The sequence below is a fragment of the Syngnathus leptorhynchus genome, chromosome 6 (assembly GCF_054491065.1).
Source record: "Syngnathus leptorhynchus isolate UIUO chromosome 6, UIUO_Slep, whole genome shotgun sequence".
In the NCBI taxonomy this organism is placed as follows: domain Eukaryota; kingdom Metazoa; phylum Chordata; class Actinopteri; order Syngnathiformes; family Syngnathidae; genus Syngnathus; species Syngnathus leptorhynchus.
Genome location: NC_141200.1, coordinates 2,723,511 through 2,741,650, shown reverse-complemented (window position 1 = coordinate 2,741,650; position 18,140 = coordinate 2,723,511). Strand labels below are relative to the sequence as shown.

The 18,140-nt window shown below is 44.7% G+C and overlaps 2 protein-coding genes across 3 annotated transcripts in view; one reads left to right on the top strand and one right to left on the bottom strand.

Moving 5' to 3' along the window:
* The window catches only part of kcp (kielin cysteine rich BMP regulator), a 22,086-nt gene extending 3,946 nt beyond the window's left edge, over positions 1–18,140 (bottom strand). Inside the window, exons 1-35 of one of the 2 annotated variants that reach the window (XM_085914045.1) lie at positions 17,887–18,139; positions 17,622–17,765; positions 11,866–11,959; positions 10,985–11,424; positions 9,959–10,479; positions 9,460–9,532; positions 8,154–8,461; positions 7,541–7,709; positions 6,197–6,255; positions 5,872–5,965; positions 5,662–5,744; positions 5,469–5,565; positions 5,329–5,408; positions 5,179–5,264; positions 5,016–5,106; positions 4,842–4,941; positions 4,512–4,597; positions 4,333–4,426; positions 4,117–4,266; positions 3,637–3,743; positions 3,481–3,574; positions 3,229–3,402; positions 3,061–3,143; positions 2,825–2,918; positions 2,542–2,724; positions 2,174–2,344; positions 1,933–2,106; positions 1,724–1,806; positions 1,570–1,660; positions 1,408–1,490; positions 1,169–1,342; positions 707–886; positions 372–636; positions 213–289; positions 54–147 (exon numbers count right to left, since the gene is read on the bottom strand). In XM_085914045.1, the coding sequence (XP_085770171.1) occupies positions 54–147; positions 213–289; positions 372–636; positions 707–886; positions 1,169–1,342; positions 1,408–1,490; positions 1,570–1,660; positions 1,724–1,806; positions 1,933–2,106; positions 2,174–2,344; positions 2,542–2,724; positions 2,825–2,918; positions 3,061–3,143; positions 3,229–3,402; positions 3,481–3,574; positions 3,637–3,743; positions 4,117–4,266; positions 4,333–4,426; positions 4,512–4,597; positions 4,842–4,941; positions 5,016–5,106; positions 5,179–5,264; positions 5,329–5,408; positions 5,469–5,565; positions 5,662–5,744; positions 5,872–5,965; positions 6,197–6,255; positions 7,541–7,709; positions 8,154–8,461; positions 9,460–9,532; positions 9,959–10,479; positions 10,985–11,066 (4,300 nt within the window). In that variant the 5' untranslated portion in view covers positions 11,067–11,424; positions 11,866–11,959; positions 17,622–17,765; positions 17,887–18,139. Of the gene's footprint in view, positions 1–53; positions 148–212; positions 290–371; positions 637–706; positions 887–1,168; positions 1,343–1,407; positions 1,491–1,569; positions 1,661–1,723; positions 1,807–1,932; positions 2,107–2,173; positions 2,345–2,541; positions 2,725–2,824; positions 2,919–3,060; positions 3,144–3,228; positions 3,403–3,480; positions 3,575–3,636; positions 3,744–4,116; positions 4,267–4,332; positions 4,427–4,511; positions 4,598–4,841; positions 4,942–5,015; positions 5,107–5,178; positions 5,265–5,328; positions 5,409–5,468; positions 5,566–5,661; positions 5,745–5,871; positions 5,966–6,196; positions 6,256–7,540; positions 7,710–8,153; positions 8,462–9,459; positions 9,533–9,958; positions 10,480–10,984; positions 11,425–11,865; positions 11,960–17,621; positions 17,766–17,886 lie in introns of both variants that reach the window. The other variant, XM_085914046.1, reaches the window with a different exon arrangement.
* LOC147055291 (protocadherin-15) lies at positions 12,835–17,533 on the top strand. Its single transcript, XM_085913718.1, has 15 exons — positions 12,835–12,907; positions 12,977–13,191; positions 13,394–13,450; positions 14,043–14,135; positions 14,203–14,289; positions 14,364–14,474; positions 14,557–14,727; positions 14,858–14,948; positions 15,014–15,120; positions 15,202–15,402; positions 15,483–15,614; positions 15,748–15,826; positions 15,889–16,079; positions 16,159–16,179; positions 16,288–17,533. The coding sequence occupies exons 1-15, from the start codon at positions 12,835–12,837 to the stop codon at positions 17,119–17,121; spliced, it is 2,463 nt and encodes an 820-aa protein (XP_085769844.1). The 3' UTR covers positions 17,122–17,533.

Here is an 18,140-nt window from a genome sequence, read left to right as displayed (position 1 = left end):
AAAAAAAGAACAGAAGTGGTCTTTGCTTATTTCCCCACGATGAGCACGTTTACCTCTGCAGCGAGGACAGCAAGCCCCCGGCTCGGTCAGCTGATGCATGCAGGTCAGCTGGGGACACTGCGGAGGTGAACATTGCACATCGCCAGCCTGCGGCGTATACGATAATGTCAGTCCTTGAAAATGGCGGTGACTTAAATTGAGAAATTTTTTACCTGACAGGTACATGTGGAGCAGCGGTCCGAGGTCAACGTCTGCCCGTCGATGTACTCTTGTCCATCCACCATACATCCTTACAAACACGACGACACAATGTCTTGAAAAGTCCTTGAATGTCAAATTTACAGCTTCATTGAGTAGCCACATTGCAGTACCCGTGCACTCGGGGCAGCAGCGTCCCGGTTTGGTGACGGCTCGGCCGCAGGGGGTCAGCGGGCACACGGGGGGCACGCAGGTGACCGTGCCTGTGACGCAGGTGCAACGCTGGCAAGGATCGGAGGAAGGCGCGAAGGTTAGGCCGTGGGCGCGGACCACGCCCTCGTACAGGCAGGAGTCGCACACGGGACAGCAGGAGTCCGAAGGGACGGGGTGGGAACACTGCACGGGACAAGGTCTCCTCTGACAGCTCACCACCTCTTCCTTAACAACGCAGACACATTTTTAATATTCTTCAAGAGGTTTGGGAGGGTTCTATGGAAGCCAGACTGACCAGACAGGAGCAGGAAGAGCAGGGGTCAGAGGGCGACAGGAAGGTCGAGCCGGACTGGTATTCCCTGCCGTGATGGCGACACGTCCCAGTGCAGACGGGGCAACACTCGCCAGGGGGGGTCACCGGATGCGAGCAGGCGGCGCTCGGGCACGACACGCGTGTGCACAGCACGTCGCCGTTCTGCAGGCGCAGGTACATGCAAAACAAAGTACTTTCTATTTGTTGTCAGCTCTTGTAAATAAGTTGCGACTCACTTTTGAGTCACATCTTGTGAAAAATTGCCTTTCATATAATATCATCTTATACATAACAGTAAATATACAATATTTTTCGGAAATAATGTAAATATAAATAAAATAAGTGTTCATCCAAAACAAGGCGGATACTTTATTCCTAATATTATGAAAATATTTGGACACTCAAGCTGGCCGCCAATCATAAGAAATAATACAAATTGTGTACCCGACATGAGCAGAGCTGACAACGATCAGTCGGATGCGCAAATCGTTCTCCGTCCAAACAGTTCCGCCCCTCAAAGTTGCATCCGTCGCACACGCCGCACGCGCATCCGTCCAGCGCCGGATGAGAACAGGACACGACGGGACATCTTTTCTGTACGCAAGCCACCTCGCCTCTCTGAGGAAAACGACGACGAGCATTTTGTGCGTTTGTTGTTGTATCTTGGCGATTGTCGTACTCACTGAGCAGGTGCACTCCTGACAGCTGTTCTCTTCTCCTGTTACGATCTGACCGTCCAGGTAATTCACACCTTGGAAACGGCAACCTGAAATCATACGGCAGAGGACGAGCTCACTCGGACAGTCGTAAAACCAAAAATAAATCGCACAATCGGTACAACTTACCGTCACACACGGGACATCCGCACGCGTTTGTGAGCGGGTGAGGACACAGCGTTACTGCGCACGACTTTTTCACACAGCGCACAGTGCCAGTCTGAAAGCAAACACACATTTGTTAGCTGTAAAATCAATATATGTGGGGTTTTTTTTTTGGTACCTGGCAGGTGCACTCCGAGCAAGGATTCCCCGGGTCAGGAATGGACTGTCCGTTGTCCAGCACTGCTCCGTTGTAAAAGCAGCCTTATAAATGAAGACAACGATTTGGAATAATGTTCTTACCTAACCCAACTTCCACTATTTTTTAGCAATGACTCATTTGAAAACAAAACTCAAAAGATTTCATTCCATGTTTTTGTCGCAACTCACGTTGGCACTCTCCACAACATTGTCCGGGCGCTTTGTACGGATGGCGGCAATCTCCGTAGCAGGGTAGCTTGGTGCAGACCACCTCGCCCGCGTAGCAGTAGCACACAGAGCAGGGGTCCTTGTCGTCGGTGAACTCCGTGCCGTCGACGTGTTCCCTTCCGTTATACAAGCAGCCTGCGCAAAAGGTGACAATATTGACTGCATATGCTGTGGATGAAGGTCAAGATGAAGTTTTGCTTACCTTCACAGGATTTGCAGCACTGTCGCTGCACAGGATGCTTACAGTTGCTGGGGGGGCAATGTTTTTTCTCGCACCTGACCGACCCCTCTCGGCAAACGCACGCAGAGCACAGGTCCGAAGCGTCGTCCCACATCTCCCCGTTGGCGCGCTCTCGACTTTCGTATAGGCAGCCTGATGGAAATACGGCAGGGGTGAGCTTAGCGGCCATGTTGGATTTTCAAAGTGGACGGGTGGGATGTGGAATGAAAGAATTATTAAATGATATAATAAAATAAACAAATGTTAATACAACATTTTAAAAAAAATGTTAAATCTGTTGGGTTTTTTTAATCATTGTGATAAACAAAAGAGGAAATCCCACGTTATACCTTGACAGGTACGGCAGCAGTCCCGGGTGACAGGATGGGAACATGAGGCGAAGGGGCACGGCTTCCTCTGACAATGAACGGTGCCGTTGTCGCACGAGCACAACTGGCAACGGTCCGACGGCGAGTAGAAGCGCTCGCTGTGTCGGTACGTTTGGACATCCAACTCGCAGTCCAGAGGTGGAGCTGCAGCCACATAAAAAAAAAAAATTGAATCCAAGTGAATTTTGAGTACATTTGTGCTTTCTTTCAATCTGAATGATGCTTTTTGCTTGCACTTCCTCACCAGGACACTGGGGGCAGCATTCTCCAGGCAACACTTGCGGATTGGGGCATGACAGGTGTGGACACCTCTTCATCAGACATTGGACATTTCCATTCTGAAGGAGACAAATGGATTTACCACACAAATTTCATTTCATACTTACATTTATATGAAAAAGTCTATTTTTAAACGACAACAAATGACTCGACATGATTGGCTTAGGTCATAAATGAGCCAGTGAGGATGAGAATAGTCACAAGGCAGCTGCAGGTCCTGCATGGGTCGGTGGGATGAGCAAACTGTTGACCGTTGGGATACTCTTTCCCGGCGTAGTTGCATCCTGAATGGCGACAAGTCACGTGGTGGCACTATTATGCACGGCGACAGTTGAAATGATTTTTCAGTCGAGATTGTTGAGCACGGACCGTTGCAGTCGTTCCTGCAGCACTGGCCCACGAGCGGCGCGTTGCAGCGAGGCCGAGGGCACTGAGCCCGCTGGCAGTCGACGGTGCCGCTCGAACATCTGCATTCTTCACACGTGCCGGTCGGGTTGGGAAAGGCCTGGCCGTCCACAAACACGTGCTTGTCAAACAAGCAGTCTAACCGAAGGGGGAAACATACAAATCGGAATGAAGAAGGTGATCGATTAGGGTGAAACTGAAACCACTGCGAGATACCTGGACATTTTGGGCAGCACGCTCCGGGAGCTGTATACGGGTTGGTGCAGTTGAGGGCTGGGCAAGGTCTTCTCTCACACTCCACAGTGCCGTGCTGCAAAAAGGGGGGGTGAGCAGGAAGGAATCTGAAGAGGAATTTGTCAGCGGCATGCTCACCCGGCAGGTGCAGACGTGGCACGGCCGCTCGGGCGTCCCAAACGTCTGCCCGTTGCCGTAGATACGGTGATGATACGTGCAGCTGTCGCACAGCGCGCAGCAGGAGCCTGACGTCAGATGCACACATTTTGTCTTTTTAATATTACTATTTGATTTTTAGATTACTATTCCTATATTATTATTTCATGTTTAATATTCATATTTAATATGACAACTGTATTGTATCTTGTAATGTTGATAATAATATAAATAATTTTCTTACAATAATAAATGAAGACTTATTTTCTCAAAGTGTAAAAAAAAAATCTCATTTTGTTTTATTCTAGTACTTTTTTTTTCTTTTACTATATATTTTTCGGATAAATATTTTCTCACTTTCCTCACAAAATTAAGATTTTATTCACATAAAATGATGACTTTGTCCTGCGATAATATTCTGTTTCAATCCCAACTTCACACCTCACGTGAATGTTTAGTTACCGGCGGTCTTGGTGGGATGCTGGCAAGTGATGGGGGGGCAGTTCATCTGGGTGCACTGAGGGTCTCCATCCACACACGAGCAGCTGGAGCACGGATCCTCGGTGTGCCGCTTGGACTCGTCTTCGTATTCGGAGCCGTCCAGCACGCATTCTACGTGGAGATCAAGATGATGTCATCCGGCCGCCCAAGTGTACCTAATGTAGTGTCTGCTGAGACCTTTGCAGACGGGGCAGCAGCGATGCGGGTCTCGTACGGGGTCGGAGCATTGCAAGGGTGGACACTTTTCTTCATGGCAAACGACATTGCCGCTCTGCAGTGCGCCAAAAGAATGTCGCGGAGTGAAGCGAAATTTCAAAGAATTGAAAAAAACAAATGTTGGTTTGAGGAGGACTTGCCTTACACCTGCACTGCAGGCAGGGGCCACTTCCGGGCGGGACAAAAGCTTTTCCGTCTGCATACACCTTCCCCTCAAACTCGCACTCTGTCCAAGCAAATTTAAAATTTTTATTATTTTTTTTTGGGTCAAATATTCAATTTATTTTCCTTATACTATATTTTTCTTGAATATATTCTTTTTCTTACAAATGATGGCTTTTCCATGCCAAAACTAAAATGAAAAAGAATACATTGATATTTCTTTTTCTGAATATAGATTTGATGGATTTATTTCATTTCATTTCACACAGATATAATCTAATGTTATCATGTGTTTGTAGATTACAAACCGTTGCAAGTTGGACAACACTCTCCCTTGCGTTTGGCCGGGTGGCTGCAACGTGACGCGGGACACGACGCTTCCGTGCGCTCGCAGGACACTTCACCTGCCTGACCACGTAAGAACTATTTGCTTTCGACTCACGGCAACATCATAAAACCCTTGGACACGATGCACAACTCACAGAGCAGCGGCACTCGATACAAGGGTCGCCCGTGGACGGAAACTTCTGTCCATCCAGGTAGACTTGAGATTCGTACTTGCACTCATCGCACCTGCGAGTCACATCATCATTTGTAAATTGTTAAATAGAATCGATTGATCGATTTCTGGGTAGGAGGGATTACCGTGGGCAACAATCTCCGGCGCGGTGCACGGGATTTGTACAAAAGAGGGCGGGACATGGACGAGGTAAACATGGCACATTTCCATCCTGAAACACAACGTTTGTATTTACGACCACGCTTAAAAGATGTCACTTGAAATGTGGCCCGTACCACGCATGAGCATTTTTCACAGCGGTCTCCTGTTGGGATCACAGCTCCGTTTGGGAACTGCTGACCGTTCACACTACAATCTGGAAGACACAAATTTACCATCATATTTAAAGCACACACGTGACAAGACGTGCACACACCTTGACACACTGGACAGCAGGAGTGGTACGGAGGAGGCGCCGGGTTGGTACAGGGCAACGGGGGGCAAGGCTCCCTCTCGCAGACAACGGTGCCCTCCTGGGGAAGAAGCATAACGTCAAATTCGACTTATTGTAAAATAAAAATATGTGCCTTGGCGGCTTGGCTCAATAAAAAATAAAAAAAAAGACTCACCCAACAGTGGCAGATATCACACGGATTCTCATCTGGCCGCCATTTTGCTTTGTGGTCGTAACGCACGCCTGAGTGCACGCAGCCTGACGATAAGCCAGATATTTCAGCTCATAAAAATAATCATTCATTATAATAATTATCATTAATATGAATTATTATGATTGCTTATACTAATAGAATATAACCCCCAAATATATTTGGACTTATTACCTGTGCATCGCTGGCAGCACTCTCCAGGTACGCTCTCCTTTAGGGTGCAGTCCAGCGGCGGGCACGCCACGCCCGAACAATCCCCCTCACCTCCCTGTGTTGCAAAAAAGATAAAAATGTCAACAAAAAAACATTCTTAAAATATTTTACTTTTTTAAACTTTTCTCTAGAACTGCTTTTATTTATGTGTATTATTATTCTATTCATTATTTTGTAATTTATTCAACGACAACATTCACTTTGAAGATGCATTTGTTTTTCGGAATTGTTGTTTTCTTTTCACTGGTGTTTCCCCAACATCAATGTAAATCTTTGCAAAACTCACCCCACACGTGCTCACAGTATGCGACACGTTATGAACTCTTGTGTCCGGTGTCTCGCAGTCTGAGGAGAAGTACAAGCGTCAATGTTGACTTATACAATGGTGAGTATCCAAGTGTGTGCACTTCCTAACCACAAAAAAAAAGGAATGTGGAAATAATTGTGTCACACACACCCCCTCCCCAATCAGCAGCAGGTTTTCACCAGGTCACACTGCACGGGGAACATCTGGCTCCACTCGTAATGACAGAGCGGCACGCCTGTGATGTCACATTTTTCTCTTGTGTGTGGAGGGAGGGGACGACGGGAAGAAAGCCTTTGAGCATCTATTCCACTTCCTTCATATTCACCGCAATGTACTAGTAGACCCACTAGTAAGCTGTACCGCACTAGCAACATGAGCACATCCAACTAGTAAGTGCACACTCGAAAGAATGAAGGGCGTACTAATAGATGCTTGGTGATAGAGAATAAGATGCCCAAATGGCTTTCCACACTTATCTGGAGGATTTCCTGGAGATTGCGTATCACGTACACACACACACATGTGCATTTACACACATAAGTGTCATCAGCGCCCCTGTAGGAGTTCACCAATTGACTTTTGCTTAGCTCTAGATTTTTGGGAGATAATTACTTTAATTGTGAGTGTGTGTGTTGTAATCACCGAGAGAGGAAGACTATGAAGGCCTGAAGCCAATAAACATTTCCTCTAGCAACCCAAGAATGAATGAGATCAAAGTGTGTGTGTGTGCGTGCGTGTGTGAATGAAGTGCGTGCATCTGGAATCTCCTCAGGCCGACACACACAAACAATTAACGGCGAGATGGAAAGGAAGACAACGGGAAGTGATTACATGAGGACCTTGTTCACACTGGGGAGGCCAAGTGGTAGGCAGAACCACCTTTGTGTCAAATTGTGGCTACAAAACTTTTCTTCTACTTGACCTAAACAGACCCTTTCATAATCCTGAGATTATTAGAGCATGAATTGCTGAGTCCATATTCATAATAGAGGATTAGGGCCACTCTTGCTATGTAGGGATTTCTGTCTTAACGCCCCCCCACTCCCCTTCCCCTATCCCATTGAAGAGTCCCTGTAAAAGTCATAATAGGGCAACAAAAACAAACTCCTTGACAAGAGCCAACAAAAATGAAGACTTGCTCACCAGCTGTGGGCTGTGAGTCATGAGCGACAGGCACCAAGTGTTTTTAATGGGATGAAACCAGATAGGCGACCAGTCGGGTCACACGGCAACACAGTTGTCCCCCCGCTCATGGCAACAGAGCATGTTATTCATCCAAGACCTACACCTGCTGAAAATGATTTTGCTTGTGTATGCAGGTACCTCGGATGTTGGCTTGACACGTGACCGTTCCGGAGGTGCACGTGCACACGGTGCTGATGTCGGTCTGCCAGCGTCGGCCGTCCTCGACCTCTCTGCCTTCCCACACGCACGACCGCCGGACACACTCGCATCCCTCCAGGTGGCGCACTCGTGACTGGAGCGCCTCGTTCTATCACGAAATACACATAGCGTATATGGCTAGATGGATAATTTAACAATACACACAGGCATAAATTCTTTATCATCTGCAGAGAACATTTATTACTGCTGTACTGAGAAGCTGGAAGAGGAGCTGAGTCTCCAGTATAGTATATTCATGTTTGTATTATAGTGCCCCCTGGTGGCCAAGGTGTACACACCAGAAAGTGTGACAAAAACGTTTTGTTTTGAATTCTTTACGTCACTACTGTATGTTTTTAAAAAGTATAATTTACAGAGTCGTATTTTTCTCATTAGGATTTAAATGAAACATTTATTTTGTTTGTTTAAAAAATTCCTAATTGGCACCGCACACAATAGTGTGTTTTCATGAAAAAAACAATATTGTAAATATGAACCCAAATGTTTACACTGTAAAAAAAAAAAAAACATGGCTAATATGCGTTGTCTCCACCTGAGCTTGAAGTTGGTCCATCTTACGAACCAGGTCCTCCAGTCTACTCTCAAGCCTGCTCAGACCTTCATCTCGGTGGACCTGGGAAATGGACTTCCCCCCTTGGGGGAGTCCTGGTGGGCCCAGGACCGCTCCCCTTTGCAGCTGCTGACTTTGGATGCTGTGTGGTGGATAATGAGCACTCTGGAGCGGCGCTCTGTGCTTCCTTTTTGCTTTACCGCTGGTGGAAGGAGTTTCCCGTTGCAGCACTGCTCCACTAACATTATGAGAATCTGCGCTGTCAATGGAAGTGGATGCGGGCAGAGCGTCTAGAAGAAAAAAAGAACAAATAAGATTCATAGAATACTGATATTCCTGCCTTACTTTTGTTTTAATTAAAAGCACATTTAGGGTTGGTATGTAAACATAATGTTCAGTGGACCCCCCTGCCCGAGGCCTTGGAAATTTTCCAGGCCAAGTTAATTGACTTAAATGTTTGCATAGGCGCTGATGGCAAGACAAGATGTAAACAAGAAGCAGGAAATGACTGTCAGTGTGGCCTTGGGCACACTGAAATTGTTAAATTATCGCTAAAGCATGCTTGCGCTACCTGATATGTTGTTGAGTATACAGCAAATGCACATGTGAAGACGTGTGGAAGACAACAAAGACAGTGGCGTGTTGATGCATGTTCGTATAAGCTTATAATTTGATATTCTTTCAATTCATTTATTTATATATATATATTATATATATCATACGAACGTCATGATTGGGACGATATATATATATATATAGATATATATATTTATCTATATATATAATATATATTATATATATAATATATATCTATATATATAATATATATTTTATATATATATATATATATATATATATATATATTTTTATTTTTTATTTTTTTTAAATTGTTCATTTTAATCTTTAATATTTTTTTATTTGAAAAGTTTTTATTTTTTATCTATTATTTTTCATTATCATTTTTTATATATTTTTTTAAATAATATTTTTAAATTAAATTTAATTAAAAAATGTAATTAAAAATTTAAATATATGATATGTGTTTATTAATGATTACTATATTTTTTATATCTGATTTTTAATCACAATTTGATTATTTTCTTTCAATCTTTTTTAAACTGATTTTTCCTTTTCAGTCAGCTATTTTTGAACCCATTTTGTAAAAAAGAAAAAAAACTTTAATACATACAGACGACCACACGCATTCACGGCACCAGTTTATCTTTCATTTGAAACATTCTCAAACAGCCAGTTCCACTCACTTTTTTCAAAAGTTGGAAATATTTACCTGTCACGTTGTCACAGTGCCAAGGACGTGTCTCATAGGCCTTTAGAGAGAGCTCAGCTTTTTTCAACTGACCCTGCAAAGTCAGAGCCAAAACAGAACACATTGAGGCATCTTTTTGGTCTCCCTCTCTGTATACCAATCAATCTGAAACGACTTAAATGTGTACTCAACAAACCACTTGACCCCTTTTTCACATTTTTAACCTTCTTCTCTTATTCACTTAATGACTGTTTAGTCTCAATCCTTTGATTTGTAACTTTCTTGTTTGGAAAGGTTCAATCTTGCTAGTTACTCTTTTACAGGATGCATCTGAACTTAAACAAACTGATAATGGAAAATTTGGCATCCTAAGTCAGGAAAGCCCAATTATCACATGTGTCTAAAGATTTTCCGGTGTGATTATCTTTCTGTGTGGCACATCAAACGTTTCTGGAAAGAGGTACATTTATTTTCGAGCTAGAGACATCCGAGTGAAGATGTCAAGTGTGCAAAAACTTACACTAAATTTGCTGTCTTTTCTCCCCGGTGTGCTTCCCAGGGTGATAACAACATCTTGCGGTAGTTCCAGCCCCAACTTTTCCTCCGTTTTTACGAGGACAACTCGGACTTCTTGACAGTCCACAAAATATACGAGCCTGTCTGGCTCCAGGCTGATGGCCAACTGCACCCATTCCCCTGAAGAAAAGGGATTTGTCTCGGGGAAAAGAATGCCCCGGATACCCGCTCCTGCTCGGTAGTCCACACGCAGAACATCATCCAGGGTGGAGGAGGTAAGCTGGAGAAGAACGGACGATGTGGAGAGAGATAAAAGGGTGATGTTGGTGCGCTGAAGTTGCTGGCCCACCAAATGGAAGCCCATGCTTCCCTGGAATTCCGAGCGCAGGATTCGGGAATATTGAGCGGGGAGCGTCAGGTGAGGCGCTCTGGGTCGGATTCTGTAGACGGTACCCGTGGGACTGTGAAGTCTGGACAGTCCGCTTTTTGAGTGGGATATGTTCAGAGCTGACAACAGGTCAATCGCTGGGGGGGACACATACGACGTTATGCTCAAACACTGACATGGATAATAATTGACAGTAGTTTTGGGATCTGATTTGTAACAGATGGAAGAGATCTTGTTGCAGTTTATTCGTGTGTTATGGAACGTAACATGAGAGATTGCAATAGCAATTGCAATATTTTCTTTCTACAAAATAGACCTTCTATTCAATTCTATTTTGTAGAAAAAAAAAAGATTTCAATCCTATATTTGCTGACGTGTATTTCATGGTGTATTGATCAAATTTTCATATATCACCACTATAATAAAATATAATAAAACTGCAATTTGTATATTATTATATTGTATATAATATTTTTGCACATTTTTGAGTATTTTTTATCTATTTCCTCATTCAACAAAAATGTTCAATGTACAGTAAAAACACGATGAAGTCATTAAGGTCAACATTTGTTCGTTATGTGTGTTTGGCGGGAAATACGTTACTCATCTTTTCTCATCTCGAAAGAAATACGGAAATCCTACCGTTGTCCTGATATGGAGCTGCCGACGTTCCTTGTGCCACCAACCACAATAAGTCCAACAACAACACTAGGACGCTCTCCATTGTCTGTCCGTTGATATCATTCAACAAGAAGATGTTCCAGAGAGCCTGCAGAGAGTGTGGAGACAAAACATCTGGATTCCCTCAGTGGGCCACACACACCATAGTGCTCACTGACACTTTTACAGTCTTCATTCTTCTTCTGCTTGTGAGTAAAGTTGCAAGGTGACCAACCAGCGAGTCTTTTTCTCCTTCCTTACTTTTCCTTCGTTTTGTTGGGAGTCTCTCCACCCATCACGGACAAGCACTGTTGATTCTCACTCCCTAACTCTCTCTCTCGCTCTCTTCCTCCCCCTCTCTCCTCAATCCCCCTGGCTATCAGCTAAACCCGGTGTGGAGCCTGGAGAGGAGCCACGAGACCCTGTGGACAAGAAACAGATGTTTCTTTTTTCCCATAGGAAATAATGCTAATAGAAATAATCTGTAGCGGGGTCAAAATGTCAACGTTGTAAAACGTTCAACTGTACAAGCAATGTGCTGTTGCAAACCACTTTATTAACTTTCATGACACCATAAAACATTTATTAACTGGACAGGAAATGATTTAGTTGAGAGTTTATCGTGTTAACATGCCATATGAGTGGAAAACTGTTGTCATCAATTGTGCCAAAATAAATACACCACTTTATCAACCGTGTTTTTGATGACATGTAATGTGTTTGAAACACGAAAACCTTTCCTAACTGTCATACAATGTTTTAAGTATCATTTTAAATCAGCAAACTAGAAACATTTAAGCATTCTTATCAGTCATAAAACACACCAAAAAAAAATAAAAAGAAAAGGTCAACTCGGCACTTACTGTAACTCCACTCATGAAGCCCTAGGATCTCTGCTGACACCTGGTGGACAATGCTTGTCATTGCACAACGTCACCTGTTGCAGCACTGCCTCACCTGTTCGAATTTATAAAGAAAATAAATCAAGATGATAAAGTGCGGCGCTTGGATGCTGACTGGGTGGGTTTTTAAACCTACACGACCAAGGGAAGGTTTGAGCTCCATGGGTTAATCAACTGTTGACACGAAGACAGAAAATAACAGCATGACACAAAATACACACTTTTGAAAGAAGGACATAAAAGAATCATTTACTGTTTTGATTATCAACTGCTACCTGAGTACTGGGCCTCATTTGCATGGCAATCTGTTTCTCAAGGTCAACATTGTCTTTTGAGCCGGACAAATCTTTTAAATTCACCGACGGCAACAGTCTGGGCCCTCAAAGGCAACGTCTTAATCTGATTGGCTCCATTTTACCCCTGACCAGGTAAGCCCCACCCCCCTGGAGGCTTTATCCCCTGAGCTGACGTTTATCCCTAGATACGTCCTGTAAGCTGCTGTCTGCTTTTTAACGTGCGTCGCCGGAGGCATTGGTGGGTCGAGCGGATGTTCTCTTGCCACTTTTGTCTTGAAGCTGTTGCTCCAAAAGTTTGTTTACAATTGTGAAGCAGCAATGGGTTTCCCGTCGGATGGAGGACATGGAGGCTGATGCTACCGCCGCAGAGGATTTAACAAAAGCAGGTTGGTACGGGATCCCACCTTGAACACGAATACATCATTTTCATCACTAGAATGGTCATACTAGTTAACTCAAACTATTAAAAGTACCACCATCATGTCCATCATTAAAATACAGTTGTGTAGTTGGCCTAAGTGTTCATCTTCTTAAGTGGCGATTATTTCGTGTAATGACGTTAGTAAGCTGTTTCTCAATTCTAACTTGCAGCCATCAGCTAGCTCGAGATCCTGACGTCTGTCTGAGCTGAGGGATGGCCACCACTGCCAAAGTGAAGCAGACCCTCCTACTGATGATGCTCTTCCTGCATCTACATGCAGTCGCAGGTACGTTACACCGCCCTCTATGAAGCCACCGAGTACTTAATTCTGTGAATTTTCTCACGTGGGACGCAGGGACGTCGGGTTGGGGCGGTTGCTTGGAAGGTCAGGATGTCTACTCCAGGGTGGCGGAAAACAGCCTGTGTGGGGAAGTGGTGGCTGACCTCATGGCGGACCCCCCAATGGAAGGGGTCGAGTGGAGACTCCACGGGAAAGATGCCGATTGGTTCTTTTTGGATGGAGGAGTCATACGTTTGAATTCGTCACCGGAGAAAGTGCTTGACCGAGAGGTATTTCCTAATAAATTCACAATCTCCTTTACGTCTTTTGTTTATGGTTTTGGTTTTTACAGTACCTGACAAATGAGATATTGCACAAGCTTCCATGGAGATTTGCAGAACTGTGTTCAGTGGATTTGATACAACAAACACGCACACAAAACAAATCACTAAGCATCATGTCACATGTCTTTCTCCTATTCCTGTATTTCAGGTGCAGGGTCCTGTGCTGATAGCGGAATTATCATGCTATGAAGACAACGTGCTTCAGGTAAAAACTTTTGACATGAAAAGTTCAGCGGAGGTAAAAGTACTGTATAATATTATCCAGTACTAATAATATTATTGGTACTCTGGGCTTAAGTAAAAAAGCACAGGTTTTGAATTCTAAATGCACATATACACAAAAAGTAAATATATAAAGAAGAATTTTGCCATAAATGTTATCAATTGGGGGTGACGTAACATGTTGCTGTTTTAGGCGAGCTCGCAAAGAGTGCTGGGACTTGAATAAAAGTTGATATTTTTACCCAAGGTGTCAAATCCAGGTCCAGAAAATAAAGTAGTTTGGTGCTTTGAATCAACCAAGCCGGCAGGTTAAGCAGCTGTCAGAAGCTAGTTTGTTTACTTACAGGTTGGCTAAAGCCAAACTGTGGCACGGAATCTACTTTCTGGATCTGGATTTGACACCTCAGATTCCCCCCCCCCCCCCCCCCCCCTCATTAAGCCCTAGGATCGATCAAGATTCCAATCTTGACTGACTTGATTGTACATAATTGAAGTAAAAAGCTATCAGAAGAAAAATACTCAAAGTGAAACCTGAAAATTTACATCAATAAATGTGTCTACTACTGTCACTGCAGAGCGTTTCCAGGATCGCAGTGGAGATCCTCAACGAGAATGACAACTGGCCCGAATTTGTAGAAGACACCATCCAAACTGTTGTCATCAACGAGGTAGGGTGCTCAGACAGAAAAGAATTGCATTTTTACTGAAAAAAAAAATATTCTGCTTGTTATCCAGTTGACTCCGGTCGATACGCTCGTGTTTACCGTCCTGGCAACTGATGCAGACCATGACCAGATCATTTACTCCATTGACCAATCATCTGTAAGTTGATCTACATTGAGAGAAAACTAACATGAGGCTGAGCTCATGATCATACATGCTTATGTGTTCTGCAGCCTGACGCAGAGTACTTCAAAATCCATCTTCACAACAGTGGTGAGGTGATGCTCGCCAAAGCTCTTGACTATGAGAACAAAACTCAGCTCTTTCTCACGATCAATGCAGCCGTAAGATTTTTATTTTATTTTTAAATTGGGATTTTTGAGAGCAAACACCAATCAAGGCCTTAACAATCCTTCTCTGTGACAGGAAATGAACACAGCAGAGCACTTCAACACTAGCACCGACATCGTGGTGGACGTTCAAGATGGAGACGACCAGTACCCTCAGTTCCTTCCCTGCACGCTGTTGTTTCAGGACCGGACCAATCACATTTGCACCAGTCCCGTTTATACCGTCAATATCACAGAAGGCAAAGAGGTTGGTTGTCCCTTGGCTTTTGCCTTTTGCTCATATCCATGCCTTCGTTTCGGACCTTAGGCCGTAAATTGCCAATGAGGTTCCCTGAATCATTTTATTCTGGACCATCACCTTAATCTGGTTCTTGTAGGACTTTGTACTGGATTTCTCTCCTGGTCCAATCCATGCGGTGGATGGAGACAGAGGACTCAAGGCCACTGTCAACTATGCCATCCTTTCAGGTAGTGCAGTAAAAATGTCCAATGGTCATCTTAGAATTTTAACCATGCTGTGTTGTGCTTGCCAGGAGATGACCACGGCCGTTTTCTGATGGACCGACAGACAGGAGAAGTAAAGTTCACCCGAGCGGTGAAGGATAGACTCGTCACACCAGCGCTGCACCTTCAAGTTATGGTGAGTGTTCCAGTTCGACTTGAGTCCTAAAATTGTTTTGACGTGGTTTAAGGCTCACCATCGAGAACTTCTTCGACACAGGCCTTTCAGGACGACGACCCCAGGAAGTACACTGTCGCCACTGTGCTGGTCCGTGTTCTGGCGGTGAACCGGTTTCATCCAGTATTCGACATGGCTGAATACCACGGCTTTGTGACGGCGGGGAAGAGTCCCGCTTCCCTGGTTTATACCTACGGAAACAGGGCGTTGATGTTACACGTGCAAGACCAGGACTTTAAACACGTAGGTCTACCGACACAACATCCGCAGTACAATGAAGTCCTTGGCCCTTGTTCAATTGTCCTCTCTATCCCGTCTCGCAGGGATTTAATCCGATGATCTACTTCACCTTCAGCCCCACGTCCAATCACACGGGAATCTACCGGGTCACTCAGGAGGGACTCCTCATTGCCAGGACCAATCAGCTCAAAGCCAGACAAAAACACCTTCTGCACGTAAGCCCCCAGCAGCCAACAAGTGACTGTCCATTCAGGTGTTACTGTTCCCTTGCGAACCGAGGTCCCAATTGTCTAACAAATATGAACAAAGGCAGCTGATAAAAATCGTATAAATATCAATATGTGGCAGGTCATGGCGAGAGACCGAGAGTCAGGCGATGCCGTTGTCTCTACCGTGGTGGTGGATGTATTGTTTGAAAGCCAATCAAGTAAGAATCCTCCTCAAATCCCTGAAACGATTGAAAACTATATTTAGGAAATTTGGTCACAGTTCCTCTGAGCGCTCTGGTAGACGACCGCGCCATCAGTTGCACCCTGGGCAAAGCCTTGTTCCTCAGCACGGCCTTCCTGACGGTGATTGGGTGTGCTGTGATCTTGGTTCTGTGGCTGAAGAAGAAACATAAGGGCCATCTGGACCCCCTGGAGAGGGGTTGCGTGGCGCAGGGCAAGCACCCCAACGTGGTAAGATGTCTGGACAATTAGGATCAGCTTAAAAAGCATGCGTGTTCTCGTCTTCTTAATGTGCTTGTTTTGTCCGCAGAGCCTTCGATGGTTTCAACTGGTGAGTTGTTGAGTTACGGCTAAACTGAACAGAATTTTCCATTTGATGCTAACGAATGGATGGAATTGACGGAATGGCTGACGGATGCCGCTCACCTTTTGACATCAGGTGAATCCGAGCGCCGGCACGCCACGAGTGGACGATGTGAGCTTCAGCAGCGAAGACTACGGAGCAACGAACCCTTCGTTCAGCTTCTCGGGGAAAGACCCTCCATCTTGCCAACGGCCGAACCAGCCCAACAACGGCGGCAACGACCCGTCGACGGCTCCCTTCGATGCCACCATGAGCTTGGCTGAAGCCAAGTGTGCCACCATCACTTTCAACAGCGTCTCCACCCCCACCGGGAACCTGTCTTGCTTGTCCACCTTCAGGCCAAACTCTGTGGACATCAACCAAGTTGAGCCCACAGAAAACTCGGATTCACCTACACCGGATCCATCTGTACCTTGCACCTGTCTTGACTCGCAAACAAGTACCGAGGACCCCGTTGACACTCCCGTCAGCCCCTCGCTCTCGTCCGCTAGTGTCCCTCGCATCCAGACCCGGATCACCTCAGCAGAGATCGAGAAACCTTTCAGCAAGTCTCACGCGGCGTCATCGGACTCCCCTCGACTGCTGGTCGCCAAACAGACGAGAACGCCACCACCCACCCCCGAGCAGCCCCCTTTGAAGGCTACGCTGGTTATGGTGGACGCGTCACCTGAACCGTCGAAGCGAAGATGGAGCGAAGAGGACGACCAGCCTTGCACGTCGCTGGACCAGCCGGAGCAACCCCAACGCCAGGAGCAGGCGGACCAGGCACCGAACTGCGAGGACGACGATGGATTCCTGGCTGACGAAGACGCCGACAAGAACAGCGAGGACGAATTTGAGGCCGACGACGAGGAGTTGATGAGGGTCATGTCTCGGTGCAATCCCATGTTTATCACGTTTACCCAGTGACGGAAGAAACAGATGCCTTTTAAATCCTAAATAGTCTCCAAACCACGATAAAATACAATTTCAAAGTCAGTAGGTGAATTTGCAAATAGACAAACACAAGAACCTCATGCTCAAGTATTTATTTTTAACTTACACAAATAACGCTTCATTCTAAAACATTTTATCTCCCACTCTGAAGAAATGAATTAGCCTATCTGAAATTCAGACTTGTCTTTACTATTAAAGAGAATTTTCTAAATGAAGAAAATTCACTGGTTGATATTCTTCCTGGACCCTACATGCTTAAGTTAATTAACCCCTAAAATAATTTTTCAAGAAATTTTAAATACATGCCTACAAACGTTACCAAATGAAGTCAACTGTAAAGAGAAAACAAAATCGTAAATATTAAAATTTAGAAGTCATCGAGTTGAATGGCGCAATGGGATTTTCCCATAAGATGATCAAAAGTTGAGAGGTGGCTTTTATCTCTGGCCTCACGTTTAGGAGCACAACCTTACCTGAGGTGATACATGCTCTCCTCAATTGTGAGCAGGCCTAAGATCTTGGTTTCCTTCTGGTTGGTGAAGTCCTTCACCGTGGTCTCGCCGTTGGCATCCACCACACAGAGGAGATAGAAAATGAAAAATGGCCACAGCCTCATCCTGCCGATGGAGATGCAGTTGTTAAATTGTTAGCACTGGTATTTAAAAAAAATAGAAGAAAAAGCTAAAAAATAAAAAAGGATAGATTGAGGAAACGTTCTGCATCTTGAACTCAACTTACTTCCAAGTTGTATTCTTTTGTCTCTCGTCGCTACTACTGCTGCCGAACTTCAATAATGGACTGTCTACCGTTTCTTCTGAATGTTATCTGTCCAGGAGGAACAGCCAACTACCCCACCCAAAAAAACGTGAGTCATAAAGGTGAAGGTTTCGTGCGTTTATTATATTTAAACTTCTATGTCATGTCATAAACTTTTGAAAGAGTTTTTGACACTATGTAAAAATAACATCAGAACTTTAAAGAAACTGTTTTGC

What these genes read in the sequence shown, in the direction of transcription:
- LOC147055291 (XM_085913718.1), top strand. Translation starts at nt 12,835, where the DNA reads ATGGCCACCACTGCCAAAGTGAAGCAGACCCTCCTACTGATGATGCTC. An exon ending in AAACTGTTGTCATCAACGAG is followed by an intron (nt 14,136 to 14,202) that starts GTAGGGTGCTCA and finishes CTTGTTATCCAG; the next exon opens with TTGACTCCGGTCGATACGCT. An exon ending in CAACTATGCCATCCTTTCAG is followed by an intron (nt 14,949 to 15,013) that starts GTAGTGCAGTAA and finishes TGTGCTTGCCAG; the next exon opens with GAGATGACCACGGCCGTTTT.